Genomic DNA, 27668 nt, shown 5'->3' with positions numbered 1-27668 from the left:
ATCTAACACCTCGAAGGCAAGTCTACTGCAACACCACGCCCCAGGGAAGGGAACTCCTTTGGATGTTCTCAGAATCCCCATCCAGAATAGCCAATGGTCAGGGCTGTTCTTTGACAACTTGGAAGTTGCAAAAAGGATATTAGAAGGCAAGAGGATTTGTTCAGCTGATTCAGCTGCTGCTGCTGCTGATGATGATGATGATTATGATGATGATGATTATGGTATGTATTTTTGTGTTTATATTGTAAATTGCCTAGTGATCTTTGGATGAAGGGTGGTGTAGAAATAATAGTCATACTACTACTAACACTAACACTACTAGTAGTAATAGTTATAGAAGTAATAATAGGAATTGTAGTCCAGCGATATCTGGAAGGCCACATGTTCCCAATCCTGGCTATAAATGCAGTGAGCCCCATTTAATTCAGTGGGGAATCCCTTCTGAACAGACATGACTGTAATTGCCCTGTAATTGTTGTAAATGAAAGAGGAAACGTGCCATAATTTAATAACAATTGAGGGTCGTTGAAAATTAAGCATTTTCTTTATTTTGCATCATATTTGTTACATGAACTTTGACACCGGTGGTAGTTTAGGCGAGCAGGGACAAAGCACCAGCACTTTATTTCACAGCAGCGTCAATGACGTCATAATCTGGGCATTTTCTGCATGCCAAATTAATAAGCTTTTCTCAGAGTGAAACCTTCCAAATCAGCTAAATGGAGGAAGAGGTACGTTGTGCTAGCATGCATGGCAAAGAGTTGAGGCCCGGGACTTATCCACACTTGTTCTGATGCTTTCCCCAAGGGAAAATCGCTTTTTGACGCTCAATTAGAGCAATTCGGAATTTAGCACTTAAAGAGTGAGTTTTCCCCAGGGGGAAAAAGTGAGGCAAGGGGAAAACCACTCGGACACATGCCTAGAAAGTGCAGGTCAAGTGGAAAACTGCTCAGACCCATGTTTTCTAGGCACAGAACAAGTGGAAGTGTGGCGCAGTGGTTAGTGTACTGGGATAAAACCTGGGAGACCAGAGTTCAAATCCCGACTCAGCCATGAGGTTCACTAAGTGGCCTTTGGCTAGACACTGTCTCTAGGCCTAACCTACCTCACACAGTTGCCGTGTGGGTAAAATGGAGAGGGGAAGAACCACATATGGCTCAGACAGAAATACTATATATATAACCTATGAATAATAATTGTAATCATAATAAACCAAAAACTGTCATCTAGAAAATTCCCAGAATCCCTTTTTTAGACTAACCAAAATGTCAGAAAACAGCAAGCAAGCTTTTGTGTTCAAGAAAACTCTTAATCAGGCTGGATGTTAAAGCAGGTACAGAAGGAGTAAAAAAAAACCCTGGCTTGGCGCTGAAGCCTCAATACCGTCAGTGGTGAAAAGTTCGTGTTTGTTGTACAGAGCTAGACTGTGCACACATCTTACATTTGAAAACCCCCCAGCGAATCCTGGGAACTGTAGTTCACCTCTCACAGAGCTACAATGCCCAGCAACTGTAGCAAACTACAGTTCCCAGGATTCGGGGGGGGGGGGTTAAATGTATGGTGTGTATGCACTGCCTTAGAAAGGCAGTGTGGCTAACAGAGACTGCAATGAAGGGCACCTCCGCTGCAGCATTGTTTGACACCCACTTCACATCCCTGTGCAGGTTTCACCTGAGCTAGATCGCCCCTATTGCCCACCGGCAGCGGCCCCAACCCAATGGCACCCAGGTGAAGCACAGCTTTGCAGTCCTCACCAACAATGAAGAGCATCTCGACAACGATGTCGCTGACGATGGTGCTGCGGGCAGCCGCCAAGCTATCCTCCGTGTCAGTGAAGCAGACGTTGTACGGAACGGTCACGGCCACATAGAAAGTGGCCAGGAGGATGAGCCAGTCCCACAGGGCCTTGAAGATGCTGTAGTGGAGGAGGATGAAGCGCGATTTCTGCACCGAGGCTACTTTGTACTCTGGCACGGAGGGCTTGTTCTCAAAGACGTTCTGGAGGGTGCAGGAAACAAGAAACCCCTTTTGAGCACCCCACACCTTAGATCCTGGCGCCACAGGGGTGTGTGTGTGTGACAAGACCTTTGTCACCCAAGGGTCACATTCCCCTTGCAGGCATCCCTTTGGGAGCTGCGTGCTAGTAGTGGGCACGGGCTCCAGAATCAGTGCAACTCATCAAGGCTGTAAGCCCTGCAGGTTGGACAATGGCTGATACACTGCCTCTGCACATGGAGGCTTTGTTTAGCTATCCTGGAAATTCCGATCAGCTAAATAACTGTGGGAGGTGAGGCGGAATCTATGTATGTGGTTTGGAAACTCGGGGCCTACCTTTAATCTCAACTTGGAATAGGGAACCCATATTATCACCAGCACCAAATGCACAACCATATACGTCTTTCTCCTCCTCTGTGTGTTCCCTCCCAACTCTTCAACCCCTTAAAAAACAACAACAACAATCCTACAACCTTGAGACAAAAGAAGAAAATGATGATGGGTCCCCACCCGCAGTTGGGACTTGTGGGTCAGGACCCACCAGTAACTTATGCCTGTGTCAGAGAGACACAGAGAAGCCTTGAGGAACTCCAAACAAATGCCAGCAGTGCAGATCGCAAGCTACAGTTGTACCTTGGATCCCAAACGCCTTGGTACTCGGACATTTTGGCTCCCGAATGCCGCAAACCTGGAAATGAGTGTTCCAGTTTGCAAATGTTCTTTGGAAGCCGAATGTCCAAAGGTGCTTCCACGGCTTCTGATTGGCTGCAGGAGCTTCCTGCAGCCAATCAGAAGCCTCAATTGGGTTTCTGAACATTTTGGAAGTCGAACCGTTCTTCCAGAACGGATTCCGTTCGATTTCCAAGGTACGACTGTATTGTACAAAATTCTGTCTTCTCTTACTGCTTTGCTTTCCAAATAGTAGCCAGTTCTGGAAATCAGAAGGCTTTGTGCCTTCCCCCTATACAGTACTTTGCACTGTCTTTACCCATTGGGATAATCCTCTGCGATCCTTTTGGGATCACTTTGTTTGTAGGCATATTCCCCCCCCCCAAAAAAAAAGCTCCTTAGGACACACACACACTCCATCCCAAGTGTGGATGAGGAATAGGAAGCCAGACTCCTGCAAGGCTTGGCAACCATTATCAGCTTTGTGTTAAGTAACGTCTCTGGATTTGCTCGTGGCAGGGAAGGGGTTTGTTTTGACCCAGCCTGTATCTGGATTGTATGGTTTGCAAGAGCAGCTGCTGTGGCTGCTGTTCAACACTGTCTCCCCTGCAGACCGCCAGCCCCCAACCACTACCACCCTCCTTCCCTCAAACAGACCAAAGCCCTTTAATCTGCACTGGCGTTGGGTCATTGGCAGGAGGGGGCATGGGGAACAGCTGTCAAGGCATATAGAGCATCAGAGGAAAAGAACAGAGGTCTTGGCTGGTAAGGGGTGGGCTCGCAATAGGGTTGGCTTTTGCAGCTACTGCCAACCCCCCCACCCTACACCACCCCCAATATGCACAGGTAACAAACTTCACCAAGTCCTACAGCAAAATCAAGCAAACAGCTCTCGCATAAACAATCTAGGAACGAGCTTAGAAACCTGACAACTGGTTTCAAAATCAGAACAAGCCGCAAATCAAACAGGCCTCTCTCCCCAAAGCAGAAGACCATTGCCTGAGCTGCTTATGCAACGAAAGAAAGAGTCTTGAAATAGACTAAGACTGAGCAGATGCCATATATTTAAAATATGCCCCCCCCCAATACTGGGAACTGTAGTTCTGTTGGGGGATGAACTGGTGGTAAGAATGTGCTTTAAATGTAAGGTGTGTGCAAAACCTTACGTAGAATGCACAGCAACTACTGCCTTACTGCACCCCAGTGTAACAGTGGATTAGGCAGCACCAAGAGCGGCAGTAATAAAACAAGCCAATTCTCTCTTTGCCTTTTGCAACCCGGCAATAAAGACATCAGACCCCAGCCTTAGTCCTCGGTCCACCAAGTAAGTGACCCTACAAGATGTGGGTTCACACTCACTCTCTCCCTGCTGTGAAACAAATAATCTGTGTTGAGTCTCAAGATTGGGTTCCACCTGTTACACTTCACCTTAACAAGACTTTGTCCTAGACCTTGTGGTTTTACACTGCAGAACAGAGCATCTCTGAGCATGCCTAGAGCTCTTTCTCTTCGTCTCAGGGGTGGGGAAACTGTGGCCTTCCAGGGGTTGCTAGGTGACTACAGCTCACTTCATCCCTGGTCATTGGCCATGCTGACTTGGGGGGGGGGGGCGGACGTTGGGAGTCCAACAGTATTTGGAGGGCCACAGATTACCCAACCGCTATGGTACAGAAATAGCTTGGATGGCAGCAGTGGCCAGTGACATAGGCAAAAATGGATGAAGCAATTTCATTTTACCTTCGTTAAGCACTCAGCTATACAGCTGCAAATAAAACAATTTAAGTGTGTTGTAAGGTGTATTATACAAATGTGGCACTAGGTGACGATGGTGAGCTATAGCAAATTCAATATATTTTTTCAAAAAAAAATTTAAAAGCATTTTCACAACTTTTTTTATATGTGTGTAGATTCCACCTAAATAGGATAGTTTCTAGACACACCCACACACCCACACACACCCCTTCATCCAGGAAAACATTATTCACTATCAGAATTCAAGGACATATTCCAGCCAGGCAAGAACACTCAAGGAGGGCGTGAAGAAATGCAGTTGAGGGGGCATGGCCTGGGGAGAGAGGTGTGGCCTGAAGAGAGTCCCAAGGGCCTGAGAGAGAGAGGCATGAAGGTACTCATTTGGTCCCCAGCCCAGCCCCACCTCTGCTGCAGCCAATCTGGCTCCTGGGTTTATAAACTTCCTGATAGATCCGAGTCCCTGCATCACTTTCTATTATGATGCAATACCACACACACTTTTAAATCCAGGGTGAGTAACCTCAGACTCAGGGGCCCTTCCAGCCTCTCCATCTGGTGCTTGAAACTCTCTCCAGACCACATCCCTCTCACTGCCCTTACTTCACTTCCCCCAGGTGTTTTTACCTGGCTGGAAAGGGTCATTGAACTCTATGCCTCTTGCATTACCATAAAACCATAGAGTTGGAAGGGACCCTGAGGGCCATCTAGTCTAGGGTTACCAGATGTCCCCGGTTCCTGGGGATAGTCCCCGGATTTGCAAATCTGTCCCTGGACAAATTCCATCCCCAGAATGTCCCCAGATTTGCAAATCTGTCCCTGGGAAACGTGGCAGCGGCAGCCTCAGCAGCCCGGAGCCAGCCTGGTAGCACAGTTGGCTCTGGCTGGCTTCAGGAGCTGCTTGCTGCTCGCTGCCACCGCCACTGCCAAAGGGAAACCGGGGACATCCGGTGGTACAGATCTCCTGCCCCCTTCCCCCTTTGTTTTGACAGATCGGGGGAGGCTTGGGAGTCGTAGGCAGGCGGCCGTTGCCCAGGAGGGGTGCAAGGCGCACGGTTTCTCTGCCAGGCAAGGTGCAAAGCCCTTCTTTTGCACCCAGTGAAACATAAATGCACAGAGTTTTTTAAAAACTGGGCAACGGCGCACTGCCCACCCGTGACTCCCAAGCCTTCCCTGGCCTCCTGCCCCCTTCCCCCTTTGTTTTGACTGATCGGGGAGGCTCAGAAGTCGCAGACAGGCGGCAGTTGCCCATTTTTAAAAAAACTCTGCACATGTATGTTTCACAGGGTGCGAAAGAAGGGCTTTGCACATTGCCTGGCAGAGAAACTGCACACCTTGCGCCCCCCCCAGCAACGGCTGCCCACCCGCAACTCCTGAGCCTCCACTGATCTGTCAAAACAAAGGGGGAAGGGGGCAGGAGATCAGGGAAGGCTCGAGAGTCATGGGCGGGCGGTTGCCCAGTTTTAAAAAAACTCTGCGCATTTATGTTTCACAGGGTGCGAAAGAAGGGTTTTGCACCTTGATACAATATGCATGTGTGCTTGGGCCCAGGGTCTTTTGCCTCACCATCCCCACTACTGACTCCCTGCTGCTACTCAGCTTCAAAAAAAAAAAAAGAAGAAAAAAAAGAGTGTCCCCGGATTCATTGAAAAAAATCTGGTAACCATAATCTAGTCCAACCCCATGCAATACAGGGATCTCAGCTAAAGCATTCATGGCAGGTGGCCATCCAACCTCTGCTGAAAAACCTCCATGGAAGGAGAGTCCACCCCCAATCGTGGGAATCTGTTCCGCTGTGGAACAGCTCTTACTGCCAGAAAGTTCTTCCTGATGTTTAGTTGGAATCTCTAACAAAACTCCACAAGGCCCCAAATCAGGCAGTGGGCAGTCCTTGCCTCGTTTGCTCTGCCTGGGCTGCTCTTTGCTGCTCTGAGTCTTGAGGACACCCGCCTGTTGGGTTGCACTCACTGCTGGGAGAAATCGCAGAGCTGCCTCGCAGGGTGACCCTCAGCAAAGGCATTAATGGCCTTCAAAGTGATGGGCTTAATGCTATTAACACTGCAAGCCACTGGCGGCTGCCCAAAATCATATCTGTGGGCTGCACATCTCTGGGGTTTTTTGCTCTGCTAAGAGAGAGCACGTGAATAACCCCACAACACCATCTGTTAATCCACAGAATTTTTTTTTTAAGCCTCTAAGGGCCCCTCCAGAACGGTGTTTTTCATGGGAGTGCACTATTGCAATCGACGCAATAATAACAGTGGCTATGGTGCAATGCTTCCTCAACGCAACTGCACCATTGCCACCTGGAGGGGCAGCCTTGCACTATAGAGTACACCATGGTGTAGAGGTTAGAGTGTCAGACTAGGGCCTGGGAGACCAGAGTTCAAATTCCCACTCAGCCGTGAAGCTCACTGGATGACCTTGGGCCAGGCCTCTCGGCCTAATCTACCTCATAGGGTTGTTGTGAGGAGAACATGAAGAGGGTGGGAAGCTATTCCCTTTCCAGAGTTACAATTTCCCCAGTAGTTTAGCAGTCCGTCTTCCCAGGGAAATCTAGGAATGGTTGCCCTGTGAGGAGAATGGGGGGGGGAGGGGTCTCCTAAGAAACTCTCAGCACTCTTAGCAAACTACAGATCCCATAATTCTCTGGGGGAAGCCGCGGCAACATAGTGCTTTAAATGTATGGCGTTGTGGCCTCAGTCTTTTCCATGCACACCCATCCTTAAGAGGTCCCTCGTTCAGAACAATGGCCTCTCAGAATAAGGTGTTTGTGGGGAGCAAGGACAGAGGTGTATGCCTGCCAGTATGCAGACAGTTGCATAGTTAGGGCCGCAAGGATTAACCAGTCACCACCATCCCCTCCTCAACGGGCAAAACAAGCAAATCATCTTTACGCTGTTGATCTTCATCTCTGTCCGTTCCTTCTTGCTGAATTGGCTGGCGAGGTGGTGCAATGCTGTGCGGCCTTGCTTCCTGGCTGCCCGCAGATGGGAGCTCCCTGCCTTCTTACAGCGGTGCTTTTCTGGAAGAAGAAAAAGAGTGGGACAGGTCAGGCTCAAAATTCCCATCTTAGAGAGGGAACACCTTGTTTTATGTGGATTCTGACATTGCCGTGCTGTATCCATCCCCCTTGGCTTTCCTTCCTGTTCCTGCTTCTCAGGCTCCAAGCTGAAATGCTGACCTCAGAATCATATGTGTGGTTGGGGGGGGGGGAAACAAAAATGGCAGTTAGTTGCCTCTTTGGGGCAAACTCTGCTAGCCATGGATGCGATTCTGTGGAGTGTTGACAAACCTGTCAGCTATAGGGTACTCATAAGCAAGGCAGTTTCGAAAGCGAAGTGCTAGGTTGGCTGCAGGTATCTAACCATAGGAAAAGAGTTAGATGGAACCTTATGGGCTGATTCCGTCCAATAGGCTGTTAATGACAGAAAGTCGGATTACGTCACTCTGAATACCCTGCAACATGCTAGATGCAACAAGCAGTGAGCCAGCATGTGATATCACCTCCAGCTCATTCTGTTGGGACACAGAGCCCTGACATGATGACACAGTAAAGCAGGTGGAAGAGGAGAAGTGTGGAGAGGCCAGACAAAGGCCTGCGAATAGAGGGGTGTCCTGTTTGTCATCCTTTGCCCCCCCCCCAGGAAACACGCCAAACTAAACCTTCTGTAGCCTGGAACCAGGTGTGTGGATGCACCTGAATAGGATGCAGCTATGGGCAACTTGAAGAAGCTCCATCAACCTTAAAAGCAAGCCCATAAAAGCAAGTCTAGAGTGATAGAGAATGTGTTCCAGGAACACCCTATTCACTGTGAGATATTTTTATTTGGGGGGGGGGGGGCATGTGATCTGTGAGTTTGTTTGGGCCCTGGCTGAGAGCCAGGATGAATGAGTGGAAGTCGAAAGCTCTTATGCAGGGAGGTGTGTTTACAACAAGAAGGAACTTTATCGTGCCCTTTTTCTAAATTTGTTGTTGTTTCTGCACATTGCTTGGAAATACGTTTTCATATTAAGCGGTACCGAAACGGTCTGAATAGAATGATAATATTTTTTTAAAAAAATCTTTCCCGAAGCTATTTTGGTCAAAGAATTACTCGCCCTGTTCTGTAGTGATGGAACATCTCTGGATGTAAGGATAGTGATGACCTTAATCTAAGAACAGCTGCTCTTCTAACCCCATGGAGTCTTCCTCAGCTAATCCAAACAAACGCTTCTACAGCTTGCTTTCAGTCCAACAGTGATGAAGGAAAACCTCACAGGAACCTCAAGCAGCCTTCCCAAAGGGTCTTCCTACTTCCTATTCATGGGAATTCTTTCCGGCAGCAGTTTGAGCAAGGGCCAGCCATCGGATGCCTGGGGGACCCTGACTGCAACAGCAACTCTTTCTTTCCCCACTTGCAATACCCAGCGACAGTTGCCTCTCAAAGCAGAGGCAGAACCTGGAACGAGGACAGAGATTGCAGCTCCCATCACCCATCACCAAGGACCATGCAGCTAGACTGCTGGCAGCTGGAGTTCCAGCAATACTGGGAAGGCCGCAAGTTCTTGCTGAAAGGGGGTGAGCATCTCCTGTGCAGGCATAAAGGTAAAGGAGGGAGCCGGCGTACAGCTTCCGAGTCATGTGGCCAGCATGACAAAGCCGCTTCTGGCAAACCAGAGCAGCACATGGAAACGCCGTTTACCTTCCCGCTGGAGTGGTACCTATTTATCTACTTGCACTTTGACATGCTTTCAAACTGCTAGGTTGGCAGGAGCAGGGACCGAGCAACGGGAGCTCACCTCGTCGCGGGGATTTGAACCGCCGACCTTCTGATCAGCAAGTCCTAGGCTCTGTGGTTTAACCCACAGCGCCACCCGCGTCCCTTGGTGCAGGCATAGACTATGCCTTTCCCTTTGAGAGAGAGATATGCACGCACACATCCCAGACGAAGCCTTGCAGAGTGGGGAAGGAGATGCCCAAACCAGCTTGGAGCCAACGGCTGCTCTCTTAAGGCGTACCCCTCGCTCGGTGTGTTCTTCTGCCAAGGAGCACTGCCGCCCAGCCTGCCTCCCCCACCAAGGTCTCACCCTCCTTCTTTTCACTCGACTGGCTCTTTCCATGGCTCTCGGTGATGTCCTTGAAGGAGAAGAGAAAAAGGACCACCTCGCCTTTCTCGTTCTTGATAGGTACGATGTCCAGCAGGCACCAGAAGGCTGTTCCTGCACCAGGGAGAAAAGGGACAGAGCAGCATCGCCATCTGTACTGAGGAGGAACGACAGCAGCCCCTGCCACGCTCATCTCTGCAATCCCCACAAACACCTCCCTTGCTTCCTCAGGAGTATCTGAAGCTTCGGCAGCTTCAACCAGAACCAACCCCATGGAATTTTGCCTGGAAAGGTCAGTTGGTTAGAGTGTGGTGCTGATAACGCCAAGGTTGCAGGTTCGATCCCCGTATGGGACAGTTGCAGATTCCCGCATTGCAGGGACCCTTCCAACTCTACAGTTCTATGATTCTATTACCATAATTTCTTCCTGGTGGTTTCCTTCAAATGTGCCTTCATGCTTAAACTGCCCGTGATCAGCTTAGAATGGCTCTACGTTTTGGATGCTTCTTCTTACAATGAAAAAGCAGTCTGCACATGCTCAAAGGCACTCTGTGCAAATTTTTTTAGGGGAATAAATTGTATCCTTCTTGGCAGTGGGCGCAGGAAGATACTTTGCACACGCTCAAAGGCGCTTTCTAAAACAAAAAAGGACACCAACCCTATAGAAATGCCCTCGTATTAGCTTGATCACAGCTGCTATGATCTGACCCAAACGAGGTTGAGGAGGAAAGTGTAGCAATTGCACATCTAGTGCCTGGGCTTGAGAGGGACTATCAGGGGTCAACAAACTTTTTCAGCCGTGGGCCGGTCCACTGTCCCTCAGACCTTGTGGGGGGCCAGACTATATTTTGAAAAAAAATAATGAACACATTCCTATGCCCCACAAATAACCCAGAGATGCATTTTAAATAAAAGGACACATTCTACTCATGTAAAAACACCAGGCAGGCCCCACAAATAACCCAGAGATGCATTTTAAATAAAAGGACACATTCTACTCATGTAAAAACACGCTGATTCCCGGACTATCCGAAGTCCGGATTTAGAAGGCGATTGGGCCGGATTTAGCCCCCAGGCCTTAGTTTGCCTACCCATGGACTATATGGTGCAGTAGCAGCTTTAAAAAGTTAACACTCAAGTCTCAAGCTGATGTTGAAAGAGAATCATTGAACGCCACAACACATCTGAACAAATGCTTCCAAGAAGCGACAGTAAATATCAATAGCCAAAAAGCTGTACGATCAGCGTAAAAACAGCAACACCATTCTAGCAGATTAGAATAGCATTTGTACGAGAAACCATGAGAGCGCAAGAGGGATAAAACAAGAAACTACTAATAATACCCATTTCATCAGCACTATTCAGATCTTTTCTAGCCTGGTGATATGGTTCTTACACTAGTTTTACTTTTTGATATTCCTCTGATGAGGACATTTGTTGAAATGTGCTGGATGATTAATTTTTATAAATACATCCTTTGGCAGATGCTTGAGAATGACCTCTCTTTTCTTCTGTTTGGGCTATTTTAGGAGGATCGTTGTTGTTTTTTAAAATGCAGCGGCAGCTAAGCCTTATTTGCTTAAGTAAATATAGGTAAAACGTAATAATAATATTAATATTTCCATGTGAGTGCGACTCACATCTTTTCTAGAATGGAAGTATGGTTCTTGTACGCTGCCATTTGTCCATTGGTATTTGACGTCTAGCCATAACACTGCAAGCGATAGGTTACGTGATGGCCTAGCAGCTAGCCTTCAGCAGCTGAGAAAGCTGTTATTTATTATCTGGTGGCAGGCAGCTGACAACCTCACAGAACCCAGGTTTAGACAGAGAAAAGGGCTGCCATGAAAAAACAACTCTCCATCTCTCCATATCCCCACGCACTCCAAATGTAGCATCTAGAACAAGCACCACACTCTTTGCACCTGAAAGAATTGGAAGAGCTAAATGTGGAGGTAGTTTCAGAAGTTTGCCAAGCTCAAGCTGTTTTAACAGGCGATATGAAACAGTCTGCTTCGTTGGCACGATCCACAATAGTGGAATCATAGAATCATAGAATCATAGAGTTGGAAGAGACCACAAGGGCCATCGAGTCCAACCCCCTGCCAAGCAGGAAACACCATCAGAGCACTCCTGACATATGGTTGTCAAGCCTCTGCTTAAAGACCTCCAAAGAAGGAGACTCCACCACACTCCTTGGCAGCAAATTCCACTGTCGAACAGCTCTTACTGTCAGGAAGTTCTTCCTAATGTTTAGGTGGGATCTTTTTTCTTGTAGATCTAACTCCCAACAAATCGCCTGCTGCCAGCACCACCAGAGAGGAAGCTATGGTGGTGGGTTCTGGGTCCTGGAAAGATCTCACAGAACTCTCATGAGATCTTGTGAGGCTCCTGCCACATCTACCCAGAAGCCACTTCCCTGGAGCTGCCACATGTGCCTCTTCAACCCCCTTCTGGCACTGACATTGAAGGCGTGGCAGTGGCTTCCAGCAAGATCTCACGGGAGTTCCACAAGATCTCGCTGGAAACCAGAAGCTGCTGCCACAGCAGGCATACAACCCCAGTAAATGAGGCTTTGGCAGCTGGGCAGAACCTTCCCATTTCTGTTTGGTCTGAAACAGGACCTGTGTTAAGGGGTTTGTTGCTGTAAAACAACAACAGCCCAGCATCTTAAACCATGTCCAGGGGGAAAATGCCAATGGAACCCTGGAGCTATGAGACACCCACCCCTCACTGAGGAAGCGAGTGTGTCTCTCTGGACACCTTATTTCCCTTGGGCTCTCCAGAGAACCCAGGACCCCAGCATTGTCCGCTGTGCACCAACAGCACTTCATCAATCTGTACCAAAGAAACCCTAATTCTACAATGTGTATAAATGACACAAACCAGCCTATTCTAAGAATAAATTAACAACTTAAGAAAAACCCAGCTAGTCCAGTAGCCTGTTCTCACAGGGACCAATCAGCTGCCTATGGGAAGCCAGGGAGAAGGATCTGAATGAAGCACTCTTCCCCACCAAGTGCCCAGCAACCCTCAGACCCTGAGCTTAAATTGTGCTTAGCTCAACTCTGGCTTTTTTAGATTTCACACTCTTTTAAGCCTGACCACAGCTGGCCCAATACATTATGGCCACAGCAATAAAAAAAAAAAAAAAAACAATTGCCGTCAACCAAGCACTATTAAAAAAGGAGCCAGCACTGATGCAACCTCAGCAGAGTCACCAGTGGTTCAGGATGTGAAGTGTCCTAACCACAAAGCAAAATCCCGACAGTGTCCAAGCAGCCCGTGCCTCTAGGGCAGGGGGCATTTTTCACACCAGGGGCCATGTTTCCTTTTGGGCAACCTTCCACAGTGATGGGCAGGGCCAGAGAGCTGATATCAGGAGCAGTTGTCAGGAACAGGTCGGCAATGCCTCACACAGCGTCAGTGCGCTTAGCTCTTTACAGTGGTACCTTGGTTCTCAAACTTAATCCATTCCGGAAGTCCGTTCCAAAACCAAAGAGTTCCAAAACCAAGGCACACTTTCCCATAGAAAGTAATGCAAAATGGATTAATCCGTTCCAGACTTTTAAAAACGACCCCTAAAACAGCAATTTAACATGAATTCTACTATCTAACGAGATCAATGATACATAAAATGAAAGCAATAATCAATGTAAAGGTAAAGGGACCCCTGACCGTTAGGTCCAGTCACGGACGACTCTGGGGTTGCGGCGCTCATCTCACTTTACTGGCTGAGGGAGCCAGTACAGCTTCTGGGTCATGTGGCCAGCATGACTAAGCCGCTTCTGGCGAACCAGAGCTACACATGGAAATGTTGTTTACCTTCCTGCCAGAGCGGTACCTATTTATCTACTTGCACTGTGACTTGCTTTCAAACTGCTAGGTTGGCAGGAGCTGGGACAGAGCAACGGGAGCTCACCCCATCACGGGGATTCGAACCGCCGACCTTCTGATCTGCAAGCCCTAGGCTCTGTGGTTTAGACCACAGCACCACCCACATCCCTCCTAATAATCAATGTACTGTACTATAAAATAAATAAGACAGTATTGTAGATGACAAAAATTAAAATTAATTGTTTTTTCTTATTTGCACTGATGATAGTTATTGTTTGGATGGGGTTTTTGATCCATTTCCACAGTCACACAATCAGTAGCTAAACTGGGTTCCACGCAGTCACAAAAACAAATTAACCAAAAAAGCCTCAAAAACAAAAACGCAAAATAAAAAGCAGAAACAAAAGCACCAAACTTAATCTGTTCCGGAAGTTCGTTTGACTTCCAAAATGTTTGAAAACATTCTGATTGGTACAGGCGCCCCAGAAACAATAGCCAGCAGCCCCAGCAAACATTCAGCTTCCAAAAGACATTCAGAAACCGGAACACTTACTTTCAGGTTTTCAGCGTTTGAGAACCAAGGCATCTGAGTACCAAGGCATTTGAGAACCAAGGTACCACTGTATTCAAAGAAACAAGCAGCTCAGGAGGCCAGGCCTAGTGAGCACGGCAACTCTTCCAAGTAGACCTTGCCCCAATAAAGCAATAAAGCATACCCACAGTGCCCTTAGATTCCTCCTCCCCTGGGTCCTTTCCAAGCAATCTGAGACTAGGCCAACAAGCCTGTCTCTGCTCCTCCCTCTTCATACCTCTTCTGCTCTTGGGAGACCAGGAGGGAGAGGAACTGGTTGCAGCAGGAGGAGACCCCCCTGGTTTCTTCACCAGCCTGACTCATCGCTGCCTCTTGACCCTGCTCCTCTCCAACCTCTGATTCTGCCTCTGATTCTGCACTGCTCACTGCTACAGACTCTTCCTGCTCACTAAACTTCCTGCTCACTAAGCGGAGCAGTAAAAGTACTTTTTCCCTTTGCACAGCAGGTTTTCTAGTTTCTTCACACTCATACAACCCTCTCTATCCTCTAACCAGGCAAGGAAGAGGTACAATCAGAGCCCCAGGGCACACATTGCAGCCAGGCAAAAACACTCCAGGAGGGTGAAAAGCAGGGAGGTCCCTACATCCTGCTCCATGTCCCTGTGGAGTCATTTCCATTCATCCACAGGACTGCAAGGAAGCTTTCCACACCCGAGTTGCTGGCCAAACACCAGATCCAACCTGGCTCACATGGCTAGAGGTGCTCCATCCAGCAAATGACTAGCTCCCAAGCTGCTAATATGAATTAGCACCTTGAATTAGGCCCAGCAGCATACAAACAGCCTGCAATGCCGGGAGGGGAAGGGAGTCCTCCCAGGGGGCTCCGCCAAACTCACCACTCTTCTTGTAAAAGCAGACTTCGGCCTGGTACTCCTGCTTCCCCTCCAGCACTTTCTCGATGCGCTGCAGGATGGCTTCGCAGGTCTCGCTGCCATAGAGGAAGCGGCAGCTGCAGTTCTTCTGCATGACTTCTGTCCGGGCGAAGCCAGTAAGGTCGCAGAATCCGTCAGAGCAGTAGACGATGGGGAAGCCGCGGTGCACCTGAGCGTTGGCCAGCAGGAAGTTGCTATCTGCGAGTGGTTGGAGAAGAGAGACCCTGAGTTGTCATGCCAGCATTGGCGGATGGGCAGGGGAGAAGGAATTCGGGTGCTGATTTTACAGCCTAAATCGGCCTTAAGGACTTAAGAAGAGCCTGCTGGGTCAGGCCAATGGCTCATCTATCCCAGCATCCTTTTCCCACAGCGGTCAACCATATGCAAGCAGGATTCGAACACAAGAGGACTGTCCTCTCCGTTGGTTCCCAGCAACTGGTTTTCAGAAGCATTGCTGACTTTTGGCTGTGGAAGCAGAACATAGCCATCATGGCTAGTAACCCTTGACAGCCCTCTCCTCCAGACTTCGCCAAGCTGGTGCCCTCCAGCTGGTGGGCTACAGCTCCCATCAACCAGGCAGTCATGTTGGCTGGAGCCAATGGGAGATTTAGTCCAACTGGAAGACACCAGCTGGGTGAAGGCTGGTCTGAACGGGCAAGCCCGATTTACGGAATGCCTCCTTCAGTGGTATAACCAGGACAAAGATTTCATGCAGATGTGGTTGATTCTGCAGCCAAGCTCTCTTCCTTTGAGTAAGCCCCTTGAGCACCCCATCATTGGCCAAGCCTCTTCTTTGAAGTAGCAGAAGCTGGAGGCAGACAATAGGCTTTTTATTCCCTGGTGGTTGAAGGTAACTTTGAGATTGCTGTTTATGAAATCTATGCTTCTCCCACTTTTGCCTTTAGGTGGGCTTCCCAAACTTGGGTTTTGAGCTGTTCTTGGACTACAACTCCCATCATCCCTAGCTAGCAGGACCAGTGGTCAGGGATGATGGGAACTGTAGTCCAAAAACAGCTGGAGACCCAAGTTTGGGAAACCCTGCTTTAGGTTTGTCAGGTTTTGATACTTTTTCAAAGCCTGAAAGACCTGTCTGACTGACCAGAAGAGACAGTTCCATCAAAGAAGTGTGTGTGTGTGTGTGTGTGTGTGTGTGTGTGTGTGTACCCACGCTTGCACGCACTAGGGGTGGAGAACTTGTGATCCTCCAGGTGTGTGTACTGTGATCCTCCAGGTGTGTGTGTAGTTTTGGACTACAACTCCTATCATCTCTGGCTGTTGGCCATGTTGGTTGGGACTGATGGGAATTACAGCCTGACAATATATGGAGGGCCACATTTTCCCCATTCCTGGTACACACATACAGAGTGAAGCCTCTCTCAAACCGCTGTCAACCTTTTTAAGAATGATTGCCTGTCCTCAAGTCAATATGAAGTAATATTACATAATTGAGAAAAGCGCCTTTGAGCCACTGCAACCCGCTTCCCACAATGTTAACATTAAGGAGCTGAACATCTCTCCAGGGCACATGTCAGGGCTCCCATACATGACTTCTCTTTCTAAAAATAAAATAAGCACTGCCTTCAGACTTTAGGTGTGTTCACACATTACATTCAGCGTACAAACTGAGTACAGTGGTACCTCCAGTTACAAATGCTTCGGGTTACAAACTCTGCTAACCCAGAAGTAGTACCTTGGGTTGCAAACGTTGCCCAGGATGGCAGCGACGGGAGACCCCATTAGTGAAAGTGTTCCTCAGGTTAAGAACGGTTTCAGGTTAAGAACGGACCTCCGGAACAAATTACCGGTAAGTTCGTAACCCGAGGTACCATATTATATGGGTACACAAATAGCTGAGCTATATGCTCATACAGTTAGTCACATACAGTGTTCGATGTTCAATGCATGTACTGCCTGTGTACCCAATAGCAGAGCTATACAAAGCAGGCATCCCACTTTCCCACAAACACCTGCACAAGTGCGCAGGCAGTTTGTGCCTGTGTTCAGCACAACTTGCAAACAAGCCTCCTTCCTCATGAAGGTAGAGACAACTTGTACACAGGTACAAGCTAACCTGTGAACACCCGTCAAAGCCCATTGCAACACTAGACAAGGTGCCAAATTGCTAGACGTGATGCCCAACCCTACAGTTTTACTGTGGGCCTCTTTCCATAGGAAGATCAGAGGCAGAAGGCAAAAAACTCTCCTGCTTTGTGTTTCCCTGTTGCAAAGGTGAGAATCAGGGCTGTTGTTGTTATGCCACCGACCAAGTGGAAGGAACTCCTTGTCTAGGGAGGTTTGCTTGTGTGTGCGCTCACTTCTGTCTCTGAGGACCTTCTGAACGCTGGCTAAATCTCCTTTGTTTACCTTGGGCCTTCGGTATCTCTGCTTTTTCATGGTGTTGTGCTCCAGGCCTGGCACCAGCATGCAGGACCCTTGGGCAGCCGCCAGGACCCCCAGCATCCTGTGGGGCCCACTGCTGAAACCCACCCTAGATCCTCTTTTTAAAAGGCACTCTCAGCACTGCCCATTGGCTGCTGTTGTAATTTCCCACAATGCCTTGGGAGGGTGTTGCACCAGAGGCATTGTGGGAAATTAAAACGGCATTTGCCCCGCTCTGATTGGAATACTGCAATTGCCACGCATACCCCACCCCCACCCACTGCCTGGGTATCCCACCTTTGCTAAACAATGTTTCGGTGTCTTTGCTAAAGGCCACCAAGCTGCCATTCCTAGACGTAGTGTCCTCAGTATGCAGGGTGGACACTGCAAAATATAAGAGGACAGCACCGTGCTGCAAAGAGCTTACAAGCGAAAAAATTGAAGCGGAGGCTGCAACAGAGGAAGGGCTATGGTTTTATTGCAACAGCCATTCACCCTGTTAAAGACAGGCTTTATCGCTGTTGCAAATTTCAGCAGAGCTGTTGCAAAGTCACTTGGATTTCTAGCAGATGTGGTGCTACAAACAGGCAAAGGTGGAGCAGAGAATAAGACTTCCAACACTGTTCAGGGGTAGCAAATTTGACCCATGGAACACAATCGCATGGGAAGTTCTCTTGCACCCCTGGCAGATTCCCTTCTGGGGAAATATGCAATTTGTTGGTGAGGGTGGGGACCTCATGGTAGAGCTACCCTTAAGTTCTCCTTCCTGGCAATTTCCTGCTCCATCTCCAAAACCAGACCCTGTGTGTGCTCCCTCCCCACCCCTCCTCCTAACACAAATCACTCTGGATCTGAAGGCTGACAATGCACTTTGCTTCCCAGAGACACAGCAACCGCTAGGACCAAAGACACACCTGTCCCCTGAGGTGCTGATGGTGGGAAGAGATCTGCCCTAAGCTGACTTGATCCCTGTCAAAAGCCTCGAAGAGAAATCGGGATAATGAGTGAACTCGTGTTATTACATGTGGGGTGGGGGGAGTTCTGGCAGAGATCCTTTCCCTTTCCCCCCCTCCCTCCCTGAACATGAGGGTTAAATGTTAAGGCTGTGAGGCAAAATTTGCCAAAGGGGAAGCTGCTGCGCTTAGTCAGGCAAATGTGCATCTATTTTAAATAACGTATAGTTTGCATCTGGAACAGGAGATTATACAAATAACCAAGGCACCTTCCCTACAGAAAATGGGAGTTTTGCAACCCTCTCTGTTTATGAGAACTTGCCAGGCACTGCTCACTTGTTTCAATGCATAGTTTGTTGGGTTTCAAAAGGGGCTAGAAACTTGCTTTTTTGAAGAAACAAAACCAAACCGTATGGTATGATTGCAGATGCACGGAATACACACACACACACACACACACACACACACAGCCTTGTCCAAGAGAGAACAGCAGGAGAGTTGGGGGATAAAGAGGGTGAGGTGGAGGGAGACAAATTGTGGGAGGGGGCCACGGCTGAGTCAGCTGAGGATGGGCAAGAGAGACCATAAAAAGCATCCCTAGTAAAAGATAAAAACTGGGTGGAGGGATGTCACCCACACCCTTGGATTTTTTTGCACTGCTGCCAGAACTGTAACTTTTTCCTGAGACTGCCACAGGCCTGTATTTCCTGGGGTGCTCTTGAGAAAGGAAGGCTTATCAGCCCCTGCATGGCACAATCTATTTTTGCTTCCTTCGCCGCATGGCTTTCCTGATCCTTGCACAAGGGGTTGCCGGTGGAGGATACTGAGGCGGCAGCACATTCTGCCTTCTGACCAGCTCCGGCTCCGGCTCCGGCTCTCCCTGCCTGTTTGATTAGATGCTTTGCAGAGTGTTGATCAGGATGTTGCCACCTTGCTCCTTGGCATGGCCCCAAGGCAGACAGATGGCCCTTGGTGGAGAAGGTGCCAAATTGGACATTTGGGCTACGGATTTCCATCCAGCAAGGTCAAAGTGTTACCCCTCAAATGGCGCCCAAGTCTGTGTCCTCAGAGAGGGCCAAGAACCGTGGAAGAGCTATGAAACCCAACCCTAATGCATAAGGTTCCAATATCCCCTTCCCTCTGAATCAATCCTGGTCATGCTGCACATTTTGCCTATGAAGCAAATCTCTCCAGGTGATCTGAATCGAGATGAGGTGGCATCCTCAAGGGGTGGAACTGGGACACCATTCAGGGCAACAGAGTAGGAAACAGGCATATATGACTCGTGGTTGATCAATCCACCAGAAAGTATTGTTGCACAAGCGGCACTGGAATGAACAGGAGCCAAACAAGGACATTGTAGGCAGTCCTGCACAGTTTATTTCAATGAAGCTTCTGCAGAAGATCTTGCCTTTTGTGGTGTGTGTGTTGGGGGGAGACTTTAATTTTCTGCCTCAGACATTAAAATGCCTTGAAGCAGCTCAGAGCTGGAGAATGTCTGGAACAAGTGGCACCTAAATGCTTAATGCTGTAATGGCTTTAATGGGAGAAATTCAGTCCTGCTACTATCACACCAGGGCTTAATTTGAGCAGGACACAGCTCTCCATCCCGTTTTCTATACTGGTATTCAGCTTTGGGACACAATTTTTTAAAAATATATTTAAAATATATTTATATACTGCAAACTCATATAACATATGAAAAAAGCAGTGTATAAAATTAGGTGCAAGTATAGTAAACATAAGATATCCAAATAACAATACAAAATAGTCGTGAAAGTGACTGGCTCGCCTTGAAAAACTTTAACAACGGAATAGGTCTGTCAAAAGCGAGAGCGCTGGAACACCATTCCACAGCATGGGACCAGTAAAACAAAACACCCAACTTCTAGCTGAAGCTAGTCAGGCCTCTGTATGACAGGGAACAGCTAACAGTGCTCCTCCAGATGATCTAATACAGGGTTTCCTAAACTTGGGTGACCAGAAATTTTTGGACTACAGTTCCCATCATCCTTGATCACTGGTCCTGCTAGCTAGGGATAATGGGAATTGTAGTCCAACAACAGCTGGGGACCCAAGTTTGAGGAAACCCTGATCAAGTTGGGATATAAGGGCTCGGGCAGTCCTCAAGGTGACCTGGACCCAAGTTGTTCAGGGCTTTCAGCCCCCAAACCAGCCTAGCCGTGGCCTCTCAAAATAAGGATTGATGTGCCTCTGCACATACGCAGAGTGCTTTGTCCTCCTTACTGAACATCCAAGCTTTACAACCGAGGGCCGGGGTGGGTGAGTATGATTTACAGGCATCGTCGAGCCTTGATCTCTTTTTCATTATGAACCAGAATTGCCTTTGGAGACAACGGGATAAAGGCCCAGTTGACCAGGAGTTCAGTTTGTGGCCTTCCCCCCCCCCCGCCCCCCTGGCTGGCTTGAGAGCTTTCTCATCCCCCTACCCCAACCCAATTGTTTAACTCTCGGTCACCTCAGGTCACTGCTTGGATTAACTTGGGGCTTGTGTGTGTGTGTGTGTGTGTGTGTGTGTGTGTGTGTGTGTGTGAAAAATAGTTTGCATCTGTAGCTAAGTCCAGTTTTTGGCTTCTAGGATGCAGGATTAGGGGGCTGCTTAGAAGGGCTGTGTATTAAAATGTGCACTCTCCGCGGTTCTGAGCAGCTCTCCCTCAGGCTGGCCGGCTGGCTGGAACCACATCCTGTAAGCTGCCCACCCTGAGAGGACACAAATGAACTTTTAGATGGAGCATCAGCAGAAGAGAAGCTCAGGAGAAGAGCCTCCCACCAGCCTGGAAGTATGATTTGGGAGCAGTCCAAAAGTTGTTTTATCAGCGCAGATCTATTCAAATACTTATGCAGGCTGCCTTTTCAGCTCAGATTTTACTAGGAAACTCTGATTTTACTAAGAGACTGGGAAGGACAAAAGCAGGAGGAGCTAAATGCAGTCCTGCTGGGTAGTGAGGGGAGGAAATGCATGAGATATTAAAACTTCATAAAATCAAGCCCCTCCACACTCTACAGCAGTGGCAGGAAACCTATGGTGCTTTGGACTTTGTTGATCTCCAACTCCCATCAGCACCAGCCAGTATAGGCAATGGTCAGGGATGATTTGTGTTTGAGTTTGGCCATATCTGAAGACAGCAGTTTCCCCAACTCTGCACTAAAGTAATCTATTCCATACTGGAAGGTTGTGGGAGACCAGCAGCAAAGGTCCGACTAAATGTGCATTTTTTTTTGCTTTTGCTTTGATTTTCAAAACAACAAACAATAAATTAAACAGAAACAACAGCAAACCTAAAATAAATAAAAAATCAGAGTGTCTGCAAGACACCACAAAAACCTAATATATGCATGCAAAATACTATCAATAATGTAATCGGTGCTACTCCTTTGCCAGTTAATTTGAAAGCAAAGATGTAGACTAGGCACTGCTAAATTAAGGCTAGAAAGTTCCATTAATGGTGCCTCATTAGTCATTAATTTTCTTCCCTTTTTTTGCTTGTATTGTATATTTTATTGGCAGCAGGCCTATAAGCAGTCACAGCTCAGGATTTCCCCAAAGTGTGGGGTTTTGACCCTGCTGAGCAGGGGTCAGCAACCTTTTTCAGCAGTGGGCTGGTCCACCGGCCCTCAGACCATGTGGACTATATTGGGGGGGGGTGGACGAATTCCTATGCTCCACAAATAACCCCGAGATGCATTTTAAATAAAAGCACACATTCTACTCATGTAAAAACACACTGATTCCCGGACAGTCCGTGGACCAGACTGAGAAGGCGATTGGGCTGCATCTGGCCCATGGGCCTTAGGTTGCCTACCCCTGCCATTGAGGTTGCTGAAAAGTGCTAATGAGATGAAGGAGTGTGCATATGAGTTTGCATGTGCTTGGGGTCCAGTTAACAGCAGGCTGCAGATTAAGGATTGAGAAAAACAGGGAGAAGGAGGCTAGAGAAATAGGTTGGGTGGGCTTAGAACAGAGTAAGATAACTCTTTTTCAGCCCAAGGTCTGCGTTCCTTTGTGGGTTTTCTTTTGGGGGCCGCACGCCAGCGCAAGGCCATTACACAGACACACACCCGCATAGAAGCACTCATACATACCAGCACATCACACTTCCATTCTTAGGCATAACATCCACTCATTTTCTCTTCATTTTAGATGCTAGGGGTCCACCCACAATGAAATGTTCTTTAACGTCAGCTGAATTTACTTTTCACACTTGTACACCACACTTCCTTCAAAGAGCTTTTGGTGCATACTCCTGTGGATTCTGCTGCCTTTCCCATTCAGAGTGACGGACAGTTCTGTGGAACTCAGAAGCTTGCCTACACTCACACCAACCTAGGTATCTTCCAGCATAGCATTTCCTTTGCCTCCTTTGCACTAGAACTCACATGCCTGCTTGCTACCATCGGCGGAACTCCCTCAGAAAGACAGAGCCCTGTTCAGAATGGGGCTCAGAGATGCAGGCAAGCCAGTCTGCCTCCAAAACACACAGGGATGGATGTGAGGACATGAGGTTGCTGCGATGGGGATAATCCACCTTCAGCCATTCATGTGGGAGGTAAGGAAGGATGTGAATTGAAAATCCAAAGCAATTGAGCCAAAGGATGAATGAGCTTTGCAAGCGATGGGGAATTGTGGCTCTGTAGATTTGATGTTAATCTCCCAGTTAAAAGCCTCGTGGAACATGCTGCAGCCAAGCGTGATCCATGAGAGGGTTCCCCGATTACATCTGAAGAGGGAACTCCAGAGTGACTTCCTGCATCTTCTGCTGTAACCACTGAGCAGCACAGCTTGCACAAGCTGGTGATGCAAACTGGGAGTCCTGCTTCCCAGCTCCCCTTGTGCTATGCCAAAATTTATTTTATTTTATGTATTTATCACATTTATGGTCCACCTTTTTCTTCAGGAAGCTCAAAAGTGATTTACATTGTTTTCCCCTCACTTAACCCCCACAACAACCCTGTAAAGTAGGTTAGGCTGAGAGGTAACGACTGGCCCAAAGTCACCCAGGAATCAAACCCTGGTCTCTCAGGTCCTAGTCCAACACCATTGCACCACCACTGGTTCTCAGACACCAGACCCCTCCTGGAAGAGGAAGGAACCCAAGAGTCCTGGCTCCCACAACATGCTTGCTTCCAAAATTGGATAACCCTACCACACTCCTCCCCGCCCAAGCTTAGATGTGTGGGGACTGGCTGCTGTGACTTGATTACATCCTGTACATGCTCAGGGGTGCTCTTGATAATTGCTTTTTGTGCTTGGCATGGCGTTAACCAAGAGGACGTGTGATGTAAGATAAATAGGTGTCTCTGAGCACTTGCAGAGTGCTTTCTCTCACAGCTGAGCAATCACCACAAAAAGCCCACAATTCTGAGATTTGGGCATAAGGGGCTTCAAGACAGAAAAGGGGTGCAATTTCAAAAGCAGCGTGAGCCTTGTCTCTTCACAGTTTTGAAGCGGATTCCCTGCCTCCAATATAACCAGCTACTTCTAGTAAGCGCCTATCTAGTAAGGAGAGTTGGACTTCCACTGATTTGGCTCTTTTTCCTTGCGCCACAAGGGCGTCAGAAGCAGCCGCGGTCTAAGCTTCCAAGGAGGAGTTCAGGAGCTGTCCGAAGTGCTGATCTAGCGTCCTGCCGAGAGCAACGCGGAATTCCTTGACGCGTGGCGCGCTTAAAACAACAACAACAACAACGCGGATAACTAAGGGGCTCGCAAACGAGATTCCTAAATCCACAACAGGGCTTAAAAAGAAAAAAGAAATAGGCCAGCCAAAATGTTACAAAATGGTTTGCAAGCTTTCCAGTTTTCCAGAACGCTTCATCGGACTAGATGGTAAACAAAACTGGGGGGAGGGGGGGAATTGGCTGATATTGGAGACTAGCTTAAATCTTAGAGAAGCGCGTGTCCCCAGCCTCAGGAGAACGATATTGGGTTTAATCCCGTTTTATATCACCGGGAACATGGGTAGAGATGGGCGTACAGGGAAAGGGCGTTCCCCTCTTCTCCTTCCCCCTTCCTCAAGCGTTCAGCAAAAACTTCTATTCTCAGGTATTGTGCGCCAGCTCGCTGTGGCTCCCCTAGGAATAAGGGGAACGCTGCTGGCGCGGGGGGGGGGGGCGGGGAGCGCTCATTACGAAAGCTTCTCCCGGACATCCCCAAAGGAAAATGCTAAATTAGTTTTCATTGATCTTTCTGGAAGCATTTAAATCCTCCTCCTCCCCCACCCCCCACCCCCCACGACCGGAATCCTCTTAAAGAGAAAATCCTCGAGCCACAATATGGCATTTTAGTTGTTGTTTGTGGGGTTTTTTTTAAATACACACACATACGATTACTACACCTTCCGTCCCCACCCATGTATCCTTTTCCCTCCCGCAGGGCTAAGCAGGTAGTGAGAGTGAGAGTGAGAGTGAGAGTGAAAGCGAGTGTGGCGTGTGTGTCTGAGAGAGAGAGAGAGGGAGATCGAGCCGAGTTTAATTGGCACCGACACCCCAGCCGTAGTGCAGTTAGGTAATTTTAGATTCCGGGCTTAATGGTCTTATCCAACTGCCCCTCTTTAGACGGTAATCCAAGCGGTGCTGCGTTTGGGGGCCACCCCCGCCTCATTCTGCTGAGTGGGGCTCTGGACGTCTGCCTTACCAGTCCTGCCCTGACCGCACCACTGCGTCTCCAGCCCCGGAAACTAGGCTGAATGTCTAAGATGGACTACATGACCCCGGTGGGGCGAGGGGGGGGGCCTTCTAACCCTACAATTCTATAATAAAATAAACCAGGAACCGACAGTCAGATAGGGCACTTCGAGCGCGGGTAGAATGCATTTCAGATTGCGCCCAGCGCGCGCAGCCTCCTTCAACCCGCAAGCATTTCTCTGGGATTGAGAAGGAGGACTTTCCCATCCTCGGGCTCGCTCGCTCTTCCCTTTTCGGTCTCGCCTGGAAAGTGGCATAGAATCGTAGAGCTGGAGGAGAACCCAAGGATCATTTAGTCCAACCCCCTATAATGCAGGGGATCACAGCTAAATAATCCTCGACAGATGCTCTCAGCCTTTTCTCCCTTTTAACTAGCTGTGTGTGGGTTTTTTCCCCTCGCGGGTGAAGGTGAAAAAGAACTCTGCACGTGGGCAGAGAGTCACTGCTGTCTGTAGCAAGCACGCCTTTCCTCCTGACCGAGCCTAGCTTCATTTCTAAAAGGAGAAACGCTGGGGGCCCTTCCTCGCACACAGGAGGGTGGGCACACTGTGGTTGTTTGGTAAAGGGGGAAAGGCTCTTTGCACATGCTCAGGGTTGCTCCTTCTTATGGCTCCATAGGCTTAGTTCTCCTGGCATCCCAAAGAGTTTCTGACTGGGTCTGAGTGAGTTCTGGAGCAAACAGTGATGCAGTTAGGTAGTTAATTTAAAACTCTAGACTTAAAGGCGTCGCGATGCCCCTCACTTTGAATGGTAATCCAGTCTAAAGAGTGTGGTCCTTGGCCACTTACACGGACACGTTCAGCTCAGCCTAACTCACAGGGTTGTTGTGAAGATACTATGGAAAGGCCATTTGCATCACCCTCAGCTCTTTGGAAGAATGTCGGGGCTCAAATGTAATAAACAAATAAATGCGTTCAAATCGAAATCGGGAGGTGCCCAGGGACGGGCTGAACAGGAATCGCGCAGCTCAGTGGGCTTCGCGCAAGAGAACTGCCTACCCCCCTTGTCGGATGCTCTTAAAAGCACCCCAAATTCCACATCCCTCGCTTCACTTTGCCAGTAGGAGATCGGGAAGGGAAAGGATTTCCTAGCCACACGCATAGAGAGGCACCGTGTCGAAAAAGTTTCCGAAAAGTAGCAATGCATGCAACTCACGCTCCCTTATGTACAGCCCTGACTTCCTCCTTGCTATTGTAGTCTCACCATCAATATAAATAGTGTCGTCGTCCCCCGTCCCCCCCGCAAAAGCAAGCAAGACAGGTGCCTGCCGCGAGGAGCTTCCAATCTAAACGCAGATCTCAGGGGAGACAATGGAGGAGGGAGAAAAAAGGAGGGGCGAAGAAAACTTCTAATCCCAGACGCGTGAGGAGTCTCCCTAAGGGTGAGAAAGGGAAAGAAAACCCTCTCGCACATGCTCAGAGGAACCCTTCTCTAGGTATCCCTACGGCATGTTGCGGAGCCCAGTAAGGTATGCCCGAGACTGAGCACTTGCGGGCAGGCGACTCTTCCCTCCCGGCTGCCTAGCCTACAGACACCCTTGGTGAAGCTGTTCCGCCGCACCCGGTCTCCTTTCACACGTGCACAAAGGAAAGTCTGCTAACTCTCCTAAGGAAGCCTGCGAGGGCTGAACATGTCCGGAGTTGGTGGCGCAGCTAAACATCAGAAGATGGGGAGAGGGTGGGCAGCAGCAGAAGAGACCCAAACAGTGTATTCCCCTTAAATAATAGAGTGGGGGGGGAGGGTCTCAGTCCTTGGGCGATCGGGAAACGAGAGAGATCAACCCACCCATCCCGATCTTCTCGATCTCCAGTGGGTGCTGTCTGTGCAGAGACAAAGAGCGTCTGTCTTTGTTAACTCTGGATATGTAGGGGGGGCATCGAGAGACCCAACACAAAGCGGGCTTGGGGCAGGGGGGTGGGGGGAGCAGGACAGGCAGGGGTGGGGTGGGGTGGGGTGGGTTTCGTTAGGGGCAGATAATACTGACTCTGCATGCCCCCCTACACCCCGGATTTAGGACCGCGGGGCAGAAAGAGAAACAAGGCAGAAAGGTGACCCCTTTCTCAGACGCCCCAAGAGTCAAGCGCCCATCCCTGGGCATAGCTGTCAACGTTTCCCTTTTTTTAAGGGAAGTTCCCTTATTCCGAATAGGATTCCTCGCAAGAAAAGGGAAAAAGTTGACAGCTATGTCCCTGGGGCTTCAGGGCGCCTCCATCTTCGGGGGAGAAGAACTTTTAGGTGGAGGAGAAGGAGAGGAGAAGAGGAGAAGAGAGGGTGGAGGAGAGGCTGGATCGACCCCCCCCCCAACATACCCCTTCAGTCCCACGGACCGGGCGTGGATTCCTCTCCACGGGACTCTTCCCCCCGCGGCGTCCCCGAGGCCACTTACGTGTCCCATCGAACCTGTTGGCGATGTTGTCCAGGAAGGTGTTCTGCGGCGCCAGCAAGCCTTTCATCACCGGCATGGCGGCGGCACCATGGGCGCCCCCCGCCGCCCCCGCGGGGAGGGTGCGCGTGTGAAGGTGGCGGCGGAGCGGGCGCGGGGCGCCTAGGCGTCTCCTCCTCCTCCTCTTCTTCCTCCGGCTCCGCCGCCGCCGCCGCCACCGCCGCGCGGCTCAGGCAGGGCGCTGCTGCGCGGCATCCCGGCCGGGGCTGCAGGCGCAAGGCGAGGCGAGGCAGCTGCCCGAGCCTCCCTCGCTGTCTCCCTGCCTCCCTCTCTCCCGGCTGTCAGCTCCCTCCTGCTAATCCCAGCCGTACAATTAGCGCCGAGCAGCGCTGGGGAGAGGGGAGAGGAGGGATCCGGAGGGATCCCGCCCAGATCGCAGACACGCGCGC

At 49.2% G+C, this 27668-nt stretch overlaps 1 protein-coding gene across 2 annotated transcripts in view; it reads right to left on the bottom strand.

Moving 5' to 3' along the window:
- The window catches only part of KCNH4 (potassium voltage-gated channel subfamily H member 4), a 58543-nt gene extending 31124 nt beyond the window's left edge, over positions 1 to 27419 (bottom strand). Inside the window, exons 1-5 of one of the 2 annotated variants that reach the window (XM_081837669.1) lie at positions 27223 to 27419; positions 14767 to 15000; positions 9484 to 9615; positions 7311 to 7438; positions 1755 to 1998 (exon numbers count right to left, since the gene is read on the bottom strand). In XM_081837669.1, coding sequence (XP_081693795.1) covers positions 1755 to 1998; positions 7311 to 7438; positions 9484 to 9615; positions 14767 to 15000; positions 27223 to 27298 — 814 coding nt within the window. In that variant the 5' untranslated portion in view covers positions 27299 to 27419. The remainder of the gene's footprint in view (positions 1 to 1754; positions 1999 to 7310; positions 7439 to 9483; positions 9616 to 14766; positions 15001 to 27222) is intronic. The other variant, XM_081837670.1, reaches the window with a different exon arrangement.
- Positions 27420 to 27668: the final 249 nt, after the last annotated feature.

Source organism: Podarcis erhardii, assembly GCF_964252035.2.
Source record: "Podarcis erhardii genome assembly, chromosome: 13".
NCBI lineage: Eukaryota > Metazoa > Chordata > Lepidosauria > Squamata > Lacertidae > Podarcis > Podarcis erhardii.
Note: the sequence above shows the minus strand (reverse complement) of the source record. Positions and strands in the feature narration are given on the sequence as shown.